The sequence below is a fragment of the Strix uralensis genome, chromosome 2 (assembly GCF_047716275.1).
Source record: "Strix uralensis isolate ZFMK-TIS-50842 chromosome 2, bStrUra1, whole genome shotgun sequence".
NCBI classification, from domain to species: Eukaryota; Metazoa; Chordata; class Aves; order Strigiformes; family Strigidae; genus Strix; species Strix uralensis.
Window position 1 is genome coordinate 118,926,007 of NC_133973.1, and position 17,010 is coordinate 118,943,016.

The 17,010-nt window shown below is 38.2% G+C and overlaps 1 protein-coding gene across 8 annotated transcripts in view; it reads left to right on the forward strand.

Moving 5' to 3' along the window:
- XPO4 (exportin 4) overlaps window positions 1-17,010 on the forward strand; it is an 86,035-nt gene that overhangs the window by 25,009 nt on the left and 44,016 nt on the right. For 7 of the 8 annotated variants that reach the window (XR_012627709.1, XM_074860061.1, XM_074860068.1 and 4 more), the window contains exons 2-5: window positions 360-465; window positions 4,098-4,239; window positions 4,501-4,639; window positions 16,340-16,456. Coding sequence is in view for 7 of the 8 variants with exons in the window: in XM_074860061.1 (XP_074716162.1) it covers window positions 360-465; window positions 4,098-4,239; window positions 4,501-4,639; window positions 16,340-16,456 (504 nt within the window). In the remaining variant the exon portion in view is untranslated. Of the gene's footprint in view, window positions 1-359; window positions 466-1,174; window positions 1,202-4,097; window positions 4,240-4,500; window positions 4,640-16,339; window positions 16,457-17,010 lie in introns of those variants that run through there. The other variant, XM_074860067.1, reaches the window with a different exon arrangement.

Genomic DNA, 17,010 nt, shown 5'->3' on the forward strand with positions numbered 1-17,010 from the left:
GTGAGCGTGTGTAGCAGCATTTAGTGGTGTGCAATGATATTTTTGGTTTGAGTAGAAAAAGGATTGGGTTGAATTTAGATCTGACTTCAGAAGCTTCATTAGGAACACAATACTTAATTATTCACTCTCTGCCTAATGTCTCAATGTTCACACTTCTGTGCACACGATATAAGTACACAGTGGTATATAAGAAGAGGCCATGACTGAGAGAGAGCAGGCAGTTTTACCAAGAGATACTTGGTTTTGATGTTTAACAATGCAAATATTTTTAAGTTCATGACATTGCTCATATGTATTTACAATTGGGATGGGGTCTTAGTGCTTGACTAACTTTTTTTTTTAATTCTCTTTTCTTCCAGGCACCACCTTCCATGGTCAATAATGAACAACGCCAACATGCTGAGCACATATTCTTATCATTTAGAAAATCAAAATCACCATTTGCTGTTTGCAAACACATTTTGGGTAAGTTTTAATAAATTAAGCATGTACCTATTTTTGTAACTGGAACTGTGCTGTTTTTCTGCAGCTGGGAATACAAACATCAGTTTTGATACTGATGAGGGGAGCTTTTTGATGGAGGGTGAAGCCTATTGCTGCCCTTTTTGGTTTTGTTTCTGGCAGTTTTAAAGCTGTAAGGTGTAGCTTCATGTAGCTAAGTTCCTAAACTGATTTAATAAATTCGGATTTCATCTGCAACATGATTATTGTAATACTGTCTAATCTGTGGAGCTTGTAGAACTGCCTGTAGTCTGATTGCTTGGCTTGATATTTCCCATTAAACTGACCAGTGATGCAATTTTATACACTTTTGCCAGATTTTGCACTGATGCTGAAATTTTCCATAATGAGAATTTATTTTGGGTTGAATGTCTTAGTAAGTTGCTGTTAACAGCCCAACTGTTGTGTTTAAAAAAAAAAAAGTTTCTGTCTACCTAGTAGAAGCAATAGAGTATTGATTTGAAGTTTTGTGTGATTATACCTGTGGAGAAAGGAAAGAGATGGGTATGTATTGCCTTTTATCAGAAATTTCTTGGGTTTTAATGGAAATACTGTAAATCTGGTTGTGTTACAAGTCTCTAAAAATAAATCTGTTTTTACAGGCACTATAGAGACTTATTAGAGTTTGGCAGCTAAATAATCTGAAAATTGCAGGACCAGTAAGCGTGTAAGATTCCTGCTCAGCATCACTGTACTAAGTGTGAGTGTTGCGGGGAGGTGAGGGGGAACTTTCAGTGAAAGCTGACTATGAAACCTGGTGAGGAAAACCTGGAAATTTGTGGAAAAGAACACATGCCAAAACCACAAAAAAGCAAATTTTCTTTCAAAGGATTTGCCAGAATGAGCAGAGAAATACTAGGATTATGTTTAAAAAATTATTATTTTCATACTTAATTCATCCCACAGTATTTTTTTAACAGTTATTTCTAAATTTACTGGATTAGAGACTTACAATTCATGAATATTAGGATTTCAATATTGCAGGCCTACTGCTGTGTTGTTAAATTATACTGTGATATATAGAACAGGGTGTGGTTACTTTCCTATACCTACTCCCCAACCAAAATTTTTTCTACAAATTAGATTCTTCTGGTTTTAATGTATTATAGTAGTACTTCATCTGGCACTGAAGACTCTAATCACACTTTTTGCTTTATGGGTCAGCAAAATCGATGCTTTTTATTTTCACATTGATTTTTAGAGAATTTTAAGTGGCAAAAGAACATACTTAAGTAACTTTGCAGACCATTTTGAGCTCTTAGAAGTGATATACTCGTCACTAATCAGAAATAAATAATGAGAATTCATTAAATCACTATATTTTCTTCTTAAAGAAGGAAATTCAATTTAGCATTAGTAATGAGCTATCACTGCAGACATTCTTTTTTTTTTTTTCTTCTGTAATCTGGGTGGTTGGAAGGAATGTGATCCTGCTTTTAACATCTTTTGGATGTCTGGAAGTATTACATCCTTAAACTGTTCATATGCTACCACCATTGAGAAACCAGCATGATTCTGCATGGGGCAGGTTTTTACTGGCAGTGTAGGCAGTTGTGATGCTGACATCTGGAACTGAGACTTCCAAAGCTTCATGCTTCTTAAATAAGTGTCTGGACAGAAGGAACAGCTAGTTAAGACTTTGGAGTTGAGAAGGGAGAGACAGGGAGTATGACATCAGGAACCAGGGAAGGGAAACAAGCTGTTCATGATGAAGAATAAAAGAGTTGAAGTGTACTGAAGGTATATGTACAGGTAAGGATGGGCAGGAACCAGAGGATCAGAGTACATGGCTTTAAAAAGAAAAAGAAAAAAAATAGTCAAAGCAAGAATTGGAGTGGAGGTAGTGATAACAAGGATGTTGATGGTGTTTGTGAAAAGAAGGGTGTACAAGTGATATAGGGAGAGCAGTGGAGATGATGAGCGTAAGGAAAAGGGGAACAGCCACTACTATGCGTTTCTTTAAAAACCTGGAGTTGAACCCAGGAAGCATGAGGCTCTTCGTTCTTCTGTTGTAAGCTTATAGCTGTTAAACATACTGGCAAAACTTGTCCTGCCTTTCTTTAGTAACTTCATGTAGAAGATAATGGTGCTCTGACTAGTTATGAGCTTAACACTGACCGCTAGAGGTCTGTGCTGTTAATGACTGCAGTTGTGCATTTGTGGTACTTGGCGCAAAGGAGAATTTCCATCCTTCTCTTTTTTAATATCATTCTCTTTTTGTGTGAGCTTTGTACAGTTTGAAAAGCCAAAGACCCAGAAGTTAACAAGTGCCAGAATTAAAATTCCCATGCAGGAATAATTTGGCTCAGTTTTATGTATGTGTTAGACATACACATTAATCTTTTAATTAAGTGGTTACTTAGTTTTCCAAATTAAACCAAGTAGATTTAAAGGTGGTTTGTTTTGATTTAAGCATGTTTACCTGTGTAGGGTTTAGATTTGGAGCCTGACTAAATTAAAAACATTTTAGAAAATTGGTTGCTATCTTAGATACAGAACTTGCATATAAATGAACTGTATATTATAAGCCTGTGTGTATATAATCAAGGGAAGAAAGTTTGATTTGTAGTCATTTAAAGCCCATCATCTCATGACCGAGTTTTCTTTCAAACAAACCCAGTTTTTCTAGTCCTGGCAAGTTGTGCACCATAGCTCAAACTCTGTTTCTTGTTTGGGAATTTTGTTTCACCATTTCATATTTTATGCTTTTGCCACCCTGTGGCTACACCCTTTCTGAATATTCTTTCTGTGTTTTCTATAGAGCTCAGATTGTTTTGAAACTGGCTACTGAGATACTGCCTGCTATTTCTAAGTTAAAATTTTTAAAAGCAAAGGAACCAAAAAAAAAGCCTCTGTAGCCTTCTATCATCATATAAACTAAGTTCAGAGTCTGCTTTTTCTCTTTAAATTATACTTTATAGTCACCCAAACTGTTACCTTTTTCCGTAACATCTTTTTCTATTTCCTTTAGTGCATCTATATACAGAGCAATCAGATATTCAGATAATAAGGGCTAATGATTCCTACACTATGGTCAGAAGTTATATTTTGATTACCTCAAGATAAATATGAAAGCTTGAACGTGATGTAGAAAACGTTAAATACACCAGTCTGTAAAACTTTTGCTTTGATAATTAATGTTATCTTTTTGTGTAAGTGGACTTGCTTCTCATTATCATCCATAAAACACATGTAATTTTATGTACTATTGGTTCCAAAGGCAAGCACCCAAATAATAGAGGAGTCTTCAGTTCTGGTGTGCCTGTCATTAATCATATCTTAATATATTGGGACTAAATCTGTCATATTTTGTTCCACAGTCGTGTTAGAATTCTTATTCCTGATCTTTGGCCCAGTCTGTTTACACAGTCAGATTTTCTTCATCTGAGTCACTGAGTCGAATAATACTGGACAATTTGGTAATTGGGTTATTGATTGTTTTTACCCCCTCTTGAGTTGCAAATTCTTTGTTTTCATAGCAACAAAATTCCAGTTAATAATAGGTAATAGTAAATTTCCATTAACTTTTTTGTTGGAAGTACATACAAGCTAAATACATGTTTTCTGATACTCAAGATGCCTTTTTTTCCCCACAGAAACTAGTAAAGTGGACTATGTCCTTTTTCAAGCTGCTACAGCAATAATGGAAGCAGTTGTAAGAGAATGGATTCTCTTGGAAAAAACTAGCATTGAGTCACTGCGAACATTCCTTCTAACCTATGTCTTACAAAGGCCTAAGTAAGTATAGAAAAAATACCTCTGAACATCTAGGAATCTGCATAAAGTCTGGGTTATCCTTTTGTTTCTCAGGGTAGCGGTGGAAGACTATTTCAACAGTTACATATCTTCCATTCTTAACACTTAGTTGACTGCTGTAGAGTTGTCAGCTTTCCTTCATGAATTCACACAAAACGTTTGAAAAAGAAACGTGTTTAAAATTTTATTGAGCGTTGATGTTCAGAATTATTTGCAAATACATTTTTGCAATGTTGTTTACAGCCTTCAAAAGTACGTTCGGGAGCAGATTCTATTAGCGGTAGCGGTGATAGTGAAACGGGGATCATTAGACAAATCAATCGACTGCAAAAGCATTTTTCATGAAGTTAGCCAGTTGATCAGCAGCGGTAACCCCACTGTGGTAAGTATCTTTTTTTTCTTCAAAGTTTAAGCAATCTGTATCAGCAGTGTAAGTTATATACTTAGTGACTATAAAATCTTGTGTACTTCTCTCGTGTAAAAGTTAAAATTAGTAATTAAGTTGATAGCTGCTCAAGCAATCATTTACCAAAGCGGATATTTTTGAATAAGAATGTTTTGTGACTAGGAGTAGTATGTGTAGTTCTCTGGTACACAATGACACCGTATTTTTTTAGGGAATAGGTTTCTCTAAATAGCTGCTTTAAGTGCCATGGCATTTTTTTTTTTTGTTTCTCTAGGTTTCTTTAGTAAAACAGCATGATCTAAAATGGATTTTCCATTAGCTGGCAGGTTCTTTACACACTCTGTTCCTGTTCCATCTGTGCAGTGCTGCACCCTCCTGTGGCTCAGCTGTCGGAATAGGCTACTGAGCAAGAGGCATAGGCCTCTGCTGTTCTCTGGGAGACGGGTAGGTGGAGAGAAAGGGGTGTGAGGAAGTAAAACATGGAATGGAAATACAAAACTTACTCTAGATTTAATGTCATAGTACTAGGGGTAAGTGTTACCTTCCATACTGAGCTCAAAGTGGAAACAAGGTGTCCAATATCTATCTATGCATTTAGTGAAATTCCGTTTGCTATGCCAGGAGATAAGTTTAGAATAGGTCATAATAGAGGCATGTAACTAGAGATTAAAGAGAGGTGATTTTTCTCCTAGCAAATGCAAATCGAGGAGTATGTAGATTCCATGCTGAAACTTTAACTGAAGCTTTTCTCAAACAAAAAGCTTGAGGGAACTGGCTTATAACACTGCTGAGCATTCAGAACAGCAGTTGTACTAGATGTGAGCAGCAAGTGTTTAACTCTGAAAATTCGATCAAAGTGTACTAGAAGTAATGCAGCTCATGTCATGGTCCTAAAAATAGTGTGTCACCTCTGAGCACAAGTGATATCCCTCCAGGGTATGGAAATTTCAGTTACACTTGTAAACCTTAATTTCACAGTTATTTAGCTTAAGGAGAACATTCCAGCCTTTTGGTTATGCATGATTTGGATAGAAATGGGTACTTGTTTAGAACAATGCTGAGTTCCTGCTTTTTTCCAGGAAACATAGCCTTGTTATTAAAATGGAGTTACAACTGAAGTTTTCAAGTCTTATGCATGCCATTGTGTACGCTTATGTAGTTTATATGATCTTTCCATAAAGATACAGAAGTGGAGTAAATAGAAACGTGGATGTTGACAGAGAAGTCTGCTTTGAATTAACTCTTGCACGGTCCAACTTCTACAGTTGTACTCTGTGCATGCACTAACATACAGATGCACTACACTGGCCACAGCATACAGCAAGCTAAGACTGCTTGCTGTAAGTATATCATCCCAGGCTTGCTGCAGAACAGAGTGTGTTGCAGAGGAGCTCTGGCTGGGGGAAAGGGCAATATTTCACTCTTCTCCAAGTTCTGCTCACTGACACCATACAGAGACCAAGTTTGGCTCAGTTTATTTCCCTTTATCCACCTGTCTTCACAAGTTTTTCCAAAGTATTTGTGCTCAGGTTTTAAGAATGGTATTGAACATGTCTTGAGTATATAATTCCTATATGCTAGTATGACTTACTAGCAAAAAATGACATATGATGGAACATACTTTCTGTAAGGTGCAGTATATATTTGTTAGTCTTTGACAATCTGGTTATAAACACATGCCCCCATGTATGTATGAGGTTTTATATTATAAAATAGTTGTCATTCATAAAAATGTTCTTGTAGCAAAGTCTCAGAAGATTACAAGACAAACTTTGGTATTGGCACAGCTTCACATGACCCGGGACTTGGCATGTGCAATAATAAGCATTAATAAAATTATGTGTTAGCACAGTACCTATCACAACTGAGCTCTGAGAGAGTTCAGGGCATGCCTGTTGTATAAATATATAATAACCTTGAAAGGTTGTGTGAATTAATTCATACAATGAATTATCCACTTACCTTTTCAAATACGATATTTTCAAATATCATTAGTGCCGTTGTAGCATTCACTTGTACCCATCAGGCCAAATGGAACCACAGTGCTGCAGCTGCCTTGCTGCTGTGTGAAGTCTCAGCTCAGGGTGCTTCAGGGTACCGTGTGAAGCTAAGGGAGTGGTACTGATTTCAAGATCTGAAATGCGCTATGAGGACAGTGCCGTGCAGTGTCACAGGTGTTTCTGCACTTCACTGGAGCTCTGTTTGTATTATAAAAACAGGCCTCCATCCACACCAGGGAGAAGGTTAGGATATGGGTGTTGGGAGAGATCAGCAGATATTTTCCAGCACTCCGACTCCTGCCACTTTTTTTAACATGTCTTTCCTGTGATGTGATGTGCACTCTTGCCTCCAGCTTTGTACACTCAAGTTTCAGAAGTCTGTCATACCTTTGCAACTCCTAATTCTCTGTCGAGTCTCTTGGTCCCTTTCTGTGTCCTTCACAGACTTCTGCTGCATGTTTCCTCTGCCCACCCATTTGTGTCCTCCTATCTGAGGCTCACTTCATCAGCTGGGAATACAACATATGGAGTCAGCAGCAGATCACTTAATATTTAAAAATGTTTAAAACTCTCAAATATGGCTCTTGGCTGTTGATAATGGCTTTCTACAGCTGTTTGTAATTGAGAGAAAGTACTTTTTTAAAAAGTAAAGTGGTCTCTTGCCTGCTTCCCGCTTGCTTTCTCCTCTCTGCTGGCTCCAAAGCTTCCTGACCCTTTTTTATCTTACAAGAATAAAGTAGGTACTTAATCTTTTCCATTCCCTGCAACCCTCCACCCAGTTCCTGTCAGACATTTGTACTAGTTTTGTGTTTGTTAGGCACTCCTGCCCCATGAAATCTTTGGGACTTTTCAGTAACATCTTGTCAGGGTCAAGTCCTGAAGATCAGTGTAATAAGGACAGCAGTGAATGTAGATAGTACTGTGTCTTTTGCATGTGTCCATTTACAGGATTTGATATGCTTAATACCTTAACTTCTCAAGTATTAGTGAAAAATATCTTTAGAAACAGGTGGGTTTTGAGGATGGAACTTGAAGGTATGTTGAGTAGTGTGGCAAACTGACGTGGGAGCAAGACTCATGGATGAACTGTTGCAAATGAAAATATGAAAAGGAGACTGGAAGGAAGAGAAGGGAGAGTAATAATGATGAGAGGAAGAAAGTGAGGAGGAGATGAAAAAGATGGCTTTAGTGTCCTAATAGTGGAACACAGCATATGTGTTAAGGAAATAACAAGGCACTAAGGAGAGTGAATACTACAGGGATGGGAAAGATGCACGGTTAGAGACAGGGTCTGGACCTGAAGTGTTGGCTCTCGCTGACACTTCTCTGCCGTATGAGCCTTTATGGGTCTTGTGGGAAAAACCTCTGTCTGAGGAGGGAAAGCAAACCACAGAGAGTCTGGCTGCCTGTTACCTTATAAATGAGTTTAGGTAGTAGTCCTCTGGGAGGACAAGGATTAGCTTTGGAGTTCCTGGTTTTGTTTTTCCTGGCGCTTCCTGTAACATCAATACAAGCCACCCTCCTGCTCATGAAGAAGAACCTGTAATCTCCCTCCAATAGCAATTTCAGGATCTCTTTTAAAAATCTTCATCTCTGAGGGCCAGAGCTTCTGGCAGTAGACCCAGTATCATGGGCCAGTCTTAAAATGCTAAATGCATGTTTTCTATCACTGATTTCAACATTTTGAAGAACTATGTGGGCCAAGTTCCTCTCAACTATAAATGCCTTAAATTCCTTGGCCTTTTTGTGTTAGAATATTGTGCTTGTGCATAACTGAAAGATTTCATTTGTCCTTCATGCCTGCCAGAAGGACAGGAATCCTGGCAGGTAAGGTGACTGTTTCTCAGGAGGAAGAATTGGTCTGCATGTGAACACAATCAGATGGACTTTGTTTAAAACTGAACTAGGATATGGGTCACACCTCGATTCCTTCCAGAATATGGGTAGGCAGATGCAGAGGGGTCCAACTGCTGTAGACCTTACACAGGACTGGGAAGCAACAGAATCTGTGTTTTTTTAAGATTTACAACGCATACAGTAAAATATATTCTAATATAAAGCTCCATACCTGAAGCCTAAATTTTTCTGTATCTGCAAGATTTGTCAAGACTTACTGGAAGAGCTCTGGGATCCTAACAGTTCCTTCTTTTTAAAAATCTGTAAATCTGTTGGTCTGTTTCCCAGTGTTCATGGTTGGGCTAGAGAGGAGATTCAGATACTTTAGGTTACCTAAAACTGGTGAGGAATGTGCTGTGGATGGATTTCATGTGAACAGTGGGAAATATTAGTAAGCAGAACTCTAGGCATTCATCTTCATTTAAATTAATCTATCAATAATAATGGCTGCATAGATAACTAGTTACATTTATTTAGCATTTGTGGTTCTTCTGTTCTTTAAGAGGAATTTTACTTCTGAATCCCTGTTTAGCTGTTGCTGCCTCATGGGGTAGGGTAGGAGTTGGAGAGGCTCTCATGACTTACATTTTGACAAAAATGTGTATATTATTTTCTCCCTCTACCCTCAGCTGTATCTTCTGGTCTAATAAAATTATTACCTTGTCCTGTGAACCTTACTGCCCTTGAGACATGTTGAGTATGAAAACCAGATGGTAAACCAGGATATTTAAGCTGTTTCCTTCATGCTGACAGGTGTTCTATAGAGGCCTAAGTTAGTGTGTTAAAGATTGGTTTGGGAATTTTAGGGATCCAGAAACTACTCCAAATATGAGGTTAAAACTGAGTAATAGAAATGTAAGAGAACTTTAAAACATAAGTATTTTTTTAGTAGTTGTATTAACCAGGGTGCCTTTTAAAGTTTTCCAGTTTTTCCTTTGAAAGAGAGCCTACTTTACTGGAGATGCAGTACAGCAAGACTCCAGCTTAGGTGCTTAATAACTGTAATATTAGAATTGATAGCTCCCAGTATTATCATTTACAGTAGAGCCACAGTTTCAAAGATGGGGCTGGGAAGTGAGGAGGCATGATCCAGAGAAGAGATGTGTGCCCCCCTGTTCTATATATGGCATCCACAACTCTTCGTTTCCTCAGTTCTGCTGTCTCAGGAGATGTGCAGGTGTGGACACCCTTACCTGGAGACCTCAGACTCACTGGGAAGGAAGAAATGATGCCTTTCCATGTGTCACACCTATATTTCTTTTATTACTGTGGTGACACACAAATAAACAGGCTTGAGGGGGAAAAGCCTCTTTAAGAAGTTTGACCCTAGCTACTTGGTCTTTAGGTCCTCTTCCTCTGAGGTACTACCCTTCTGAATATATATGTTCAGTAATAAACAGGATCTGTGTGGGAGTCTACTTAAAAACAATCAGCCTTCTCCCTCCTAATATCTTTTTTTTTTTGTCTCTAAGAAGATCTGCTATGGAGCACAGCCGTGTAACACAGCTCATTTGGCATATCTGGCAGTATGGCAGGCAGAGGCAGGCAAAAAGCACCAAGAATGAGTACTGGGAAAAGTGGGGGGAGAGGGGACACCTTTCCTACAAAGAGCACTTGCCAGGATGATGTGTATTTAAGTCTGGATGATATTGATGGAGAGCTGCATGACTACTCTTACTATTCATATTGTGAATTTAATTGGAAGTCTTGGATTTGTTCATGCAACTACTGTGGGAGTGAAGATTCAACTGGTGCCTTTCAGACAAGAACCTGGAGAAGGATATGTTGCCTCTAGATAAATGGTTTTCAGACCTTCACTTTTTTTTAATGAGATTAATTTTATTTTTTTTCTCCTCCTGATTTCTGCTTCACAACTTCGTCTGTCCCCAGAGGAACAAAGAAAAGCATGTTTTGCACCCTAAGCTCCAGCAAACTCTGCCTGGACCTCTTCCATTATTAGTAGAGGCTGCTACTTCCCATCTCTCTTTGGCCAAAGCCTGCATGCTTCACATGCCACAAGATCATCTTCCTGTGGCCCCCAGTGATTCGCAGAGGAATTGGTTTTCTCTTTCTCAGCTCAACCCTAGGGTTTTCCCTTGCTTGGTTTGTCTGGTTCCCCCTAAGGAAGGGAAGCAGGGTCTCACCTGTTGTGCCGCTGTAGGTGTGGTGTGTTAACCTGGTGCTGCTTGTTTGTCTTTGCACGGTGGCAGAGGGGGAATGGGAAGAAAGGGGTGCGCTGCCCAGGCAGTCCCTTACTGCTGACAGCACAAAACTGCAGCTGTGGGTCCTATTCCTATCATCCTGTCCCTGCTCTACAGCTTTTTTCCACCAGTTGGCTCATCTGGGAAGGAATAAACAGATAAAATCCAGTGGGTTCTTCCTGGTGCTTACTTATTTCTTCAGCATATATTCTGGTTTTCTTTGGTTGGGAACTACTACTTCAGCTCCTGGGTTTCCTGCCCCCTGCCCACTGCAGTACTCACAAATTGAAAAGCTGGAGTGGCCCCAGTTACTCTGTGTACATAATGGTATTTCTTTTGGTCCTGTGGCCATCCTGTTAACCTTTCCATTTGGAGTTGCAGTTTACATTCTGGGGATTTAGATACTCTGAAAAAAATTAGCAAATGCAGTTCTGCTGATTCAAGGAAGTTAGGGAAGAAATATATTACTGCCTTTATCAGGGAAGCCTGGCTTTAAACAATTTATTTGGTAAAATTGCATTTGACACTTTCTCAGTACAGAATTTTATCATCTAGAAGCAGCACAGCAAATGCTACCTCTGATAGCAGGAAGAATCAAAGAGTAAATCTCCTGTGCAAGTTAAATTTAGCTGGTTTAGGGATATTATTAAATGCTTCTTGTGGCTTCCCTTTGGTTTCAGTAACAAGAGTTTACATTATACAGATAGAGACAGTGTCCTCTAAATGCATATTCAGGCTGGCTGTGATCTAATATAACAGAGTAGATGTTATGATTTGCTCTGTTCAGGTGAGACCTTTATTGTTTTAAATATACTTGCTCATTTTTTCTGTAGGTATAAATGACACTTGCAGGGGGTGGGAGGGATGTTGCTTGATAGTTTAGGTTTTGTAGTAGAATGAATGATTTAATCAAACCTCTGACAACCTAACTGTATCTCTGCTCTGAATTTCAGAACAAAGGAAACGGTGGTGGTGGTGTTCATTCTGCTTTTTCTGTTGGCTTTTCTGCCTCAGAGCTGGTGTACCACATGTCCTTTTTTTCCTAAGCTGTATTTGAACTCTTCTTCCTTTCAGATGCTTTGTAACCTAACTACCCTCAAATGAAGCAGTTCACTTATTCCATGGGCAGTCCAGGCACAAGTGTGAAATCCCTTCAAACATTATGGCTTTAACTTTTGTTATAGGGGACATTCCATTTGGAGGAATAAGTTGCATTTACCTCCTACATCTGAGTTTCATGAATGATACATAAATGTTGTTTACTGTTAAAATGGTGCATGGTCTTTCTGTAGTCTGTGTTTTATTAGAGTAATTTAAAAAGAAAACCACTAAAACGATGTTACTACTGGGTGTCTGATTGCCAAGTTAATCTCTTATCACAAGTCCCATTGATCTTCTGTTTGAGCAGCTGAGAGTCTATTTTATGTATAGCGATCTTTCATAAAGTTTATTCCTGGTAATAAAGCTAACTGGGGTGAGTGCCAAGCTATTCTCAGAGGCAGTCCGCTCTGAACAAGAGAAGTATTTTATTTTGTTAGATGGGGTTATTGTTTGGGTATGTACTTGTGGCAGAACTAGTGAAATTGCTAGCGAGCGAGTCAAACTAGGTTCAGAGGTGTACTCTTACTGGTATGAAGTTAATGGCATTACTGTGCAATAGACATTCAGATCTGACTTTTAATATGATGCCCAGAGTCACGTGCATTTTCTACTTATGGTATTACTAAATTGGATTGTTAATACCTTCTGTGGCATGGCAAAAACCTTAAAAAAAAAAACCAACCCACAACAAAAAAACCTCTCTGCCCTAGAACTTTACATGTATTAAGTGCAGTCAATTTTATTATGTTGAAAAGGAAGTAATTTTATTTCACAAAGCATAACTGTATTGGTTTATCTGAAATTATGTTGTTCAGATTTTTGAAATCTTTTGTCTAGTAGCCTGCATTTTTGTTGAGGTACTTAGTGTCTTCATACCAAACATACATGTAAATTTAAAAAATGTATTTCAAAATATTAATAGTTAATCTTCAGTAAAGTTACTTTTTATAAAGCAAAATTTTACTTTTAGGAAAGTTTACTTAAGCTTTATTCCAGACTTTCTGAGGTATTACTGTGTATTCAGAAGAGTTCAATAGATGGCAGGGCACATGTTCTTTTAAGCTAATTAGTTTGTTAATATTCATATGAAAATGATAATCTTACTGCTATACACAACAATCTATATAAATTCCTATAGCCTTATGGCAGGTTAGGGAAGCAGTTGTGGTTTTGTATGCAGCTTTATGCAAATGCTTGATATTGCAAGGACAGGTTACAGGTCTTGATATGTTCCTCTGCTCTTGTCTGTCAGCTAAACTCCTGGGGGTTGGCACCTACCTTCTAAGAAACCAATCTCAAGCAATCTCAGCCTGTTGTTGCAGCAAATTTTAAATTACTGGCCAATATCTTATCTTTGGTCTTCTCCTGCTCTAGTGACCTGGATATATGGGAGTGCTTCCAATTCCTCATGGGTGCAAGGGGTAAGCGTAGATGCAGGTAGTGACAAGAGGGCATGGATGTGCCCATAATGCACATGTTGCCCTTGGGATGGTGAGGGAATGGGGCAGGATGTGCACCCCATCTATTGAAATACCAAGGTGAAGGTGTTGGTGGGATGCTGGGAATTCAGTGGGAGGGAGGAGAGCGGCAGGATGCTGTGTGCCCTGGTGTTCACTGTGAGCTAGGCTGCTGGAGGGAATAAAGTGGGTGAATCTCTAGTAATACCATGCTTCTCCTTTAATGCTGAAAGCAGGTGCTTATATCAGAACTACCTGAAATAGCTTTTGTTGAAGTCAGGGAGGCAGGTCACTGCTCAAGCTGCTCTATCAGGCTCTTAGCAGATTCAGTCAGCCTAGCTGCAACCATTGCTCTTGACATCTTTGAAGAGATTTCTTTACCATCAATTATAAAATTTAAACTTCCTTTTAAATTTCTCCATGAAATCAGGAGAAGAGCACACAAAAAAATCTGGAACAAACTTTTATCATGCAATAGCACGTTACTATCCAAACAGAAAGGATAAATTATTATATACCATATAAACAAACTGGAGAAAATATCTGTTGTTTCAGCTAATACTAACTATAATCACAGTGGGAACAAACATTTTTTTTTCTATTTCTCCTTACCTGTCATTTGAACTTTTTTTTTCCAATTATTTTCCAATAATTGGCAACCAGCTGCAAGTGATGGGTGGTCTGCATCACTGCCCCGCTTGTCCTGGGGTGGTCTGGATGGTGACTTGATGTGGAGATCTTTGTGTGATAAAGCAGAAGCAGCTCAGCTTTAGCCAGGCTGTTGTACCATTGTAGTCATCAATACCACATGGTAATCATGGTGTGCTGTAGCGTATCAAACTGTACAGATTTGTAATTGCAACTAATGATGTTCTTACATCATGGCTTCACTGAGCTGAAAAGTATCAGTGTGTCAGTAATTCAAGCATCAAATAAAAGCCTGCATTTTAAAGTATTAGAGAGCCTTGTGAGACTTCTGCATCTCCTGGCACATAATGAAGTTAGACAGTGTTCTCTGGCAACTTTGCATTATTCCTTTAAAAACATGTATTCTTATCTCAAGCATTGTTCTAGAGCCAAACTTTGGGAGTTTTTTTAGTTTTTTTTTTTTTTTTTTCACCCAGATTAATTCTTTTCATATGGAACTCTTAATGTTGGATTTAAAACTCAGTGTTAGCCTGTACTAATTTTTTTATATTGGATCAAATCTGGGTTTCCTCTAAATAAAAAATTTATTGTGTAAAACTTAGAAATTTGGAAATACTGAAATTTTGAGCTAATCAGAAATATTTCTAAGTCTAGTATAGAACTGACAAAATTGCACTTTTGCTGGAGTAGTTTAAAGTGTGATGCTATGTTTCACTGGCTAAATGTTGCTTTTATCATACATGATGTTTGACAGTGGTGACAGTAGAAGAGAAATAGTCCACTTGAAATAAATAGTTATTTCTTTAAAATGGGAAAGCCTGGATTTAGCAACTGATCAACAATATGCTGGTCCACTGTACAGCTGTATTATACTAGAAGAGAAAATCCGTATCTTATCACAAAGCTACTATGTTCAATCTGTCTGGGACTTATTTAGCAAGTAAGAATGTTAATTTAGTGTATACTGGCTAAGATAACTGGTTGTCTGGGGGGTCAAGGTACTGACTTCAGAGGCATTTCTGAACAAAGATGTTGCAGTTGGTGGGTGGATGGCACTGGTCTCAGCTGTTGTATGAGCTTGCATAAATAGTATCATCTCCACTTTAATCTTTCGGGTGTTCAGAGGTAGTGTGCATATTTCTGTTTAACCCCTGGACACTTGCTGGCATGCATGACCCTTTAACAATTCCTATCCCTCTGTCCATCCCTGGCACCTTGGCTCCAAACAGTCTGGGGGGATAGCCAGTAATTTGGAAGTTTTTTGTTAAGAACATCTCTTTAACAAAAAGTGTTTTCATTTCATCAGTATACAGTTTCTATTGTGCTTGTTACAGTAGTGTATGGCACACTTCTGAAGTACTGCTTGCATCTCCACTGTACAATATTTACTCCCCTTTGTGTGTAATGATCAGTTAAAATTATATTTAAACTGGTGATGATGGTTACTGGACTTTGGCATCAGGAAAAAAAGATTTTTTTTATTTAAAAATTGGCATCAAAGGCTGGAGCATTGTGTTTCATAAAGGAAAGTTGGCTTTTAAGTTGTGTTTTAGGATAAGTGTTTGATTTACCTTACCTTAAATTTTCAGAATGGAAAAGATACTTAAACCTTCAGTCTTCATGGATCTGTCTCTAAAATTAACGTGCCTTTTTCTCACCAATTCTTGTATCACTTCAGAGACATCGTTCTAATAGAGTAGTTTTAAAGATTATTTCTGAGGCTTGTGAATGTTGTGCTTTGGAGGGAAGTATCCAAAAGCTTTCAAGCATCAGAGCTTTCTGTGTATTCCTCTACTTTTTTGGGGGGGGGTGGTGGGGGTGTGTTTGGGGGAGGGGAGATGTAGTAGATGGTGTATTGCAGGTGTTGTTTTTGACTGGCTTTTATCACTTTCAGTGGAATAAAGTTAATCATGATCAAATACCAACACGGTAAGTGTAGCAAATGCAGAGAAGGGCCAAAACAAACTTCAGTGACCTTATCTATTGGATCAATAGAAATAAGTAGAAACTGAATCTTCCCTGAAACTAATACCTGTAAAGGCCTGTACACAGGGAGAGAAAGTAAACAGCAAGATTGGGAAATGGATCGCAGAAAGTTTGTTTCCATTTTGTAGTGATGATAGCACAGGTGCTAGCTTTTACATTGTTCAGATACTTCAATTTCGTTTGTAAGGATTGAGCCTTGATGATTCTAGAGATGGTTCACCCAAGGATCTATCCGCCTGAAAGTTTGACTTGTTCTAGTTTTGTGTTAGAAGAAACTGAAGTAATAGTCATAGAAAAATGCTAATAAAAAAATTTCAGGACAATGTAGGTGGTATTACGTTACTGAACATCTTTTAGTTATATTATTCCCCCTTATTTTTTTTATAGCAAACTTTGGCCTGTTCCATTTTAACGGCGTTGTTGAGCGAGTTCTCAAGTTCAAGTAAAACCAGCAACATTGGACTAAGCATGGAGTTCCATGGTAACTGTAAACGTATATTTCAGGTAAACTAGTTCTATATCAATATGTGCTATCTGTCTTTCTAAAATTTAAACATTGAGAAGCAGAAGTACTTTCTTGTGCCAGGTGCATTCAGGTACAATGTGTGCCTAACAGCGTTTAACAGGACAAATATTGTATTGTTAATGCAGATTCTGGCTACTTCAGGAAGGTTGATAATGTATTTTTTTAAAAACTTGTATCAAAAAGGTGCAATCCCTTTTTGCCCATTTTACGAATGTAGCGCTACAGATCTTTATGTGGTTGGACTCTTTAATTCCTTGGCTACCAATTGCAAACAAAACGAATACTCTGTGGAACAATGATAGTCTTAAATATAGCTTTGGTTTAAAGCCAAGGAGAGCTATGTATTTAAAAATATTATTGCAGATGGTGTAGTCTGGTTGTCTCAGATGTATTGTTTGGCCAGGCAGAAATGTTTTTGTGAAGGCATTGCTTTAAACTGACTGTTGTGGAACAACCGACTTTTTTTCATGCCAAAGACCAACCCTCTCCTCCACCAGTTGTTAAAAACATTTTAAGTTTTTCTTTTAATGAC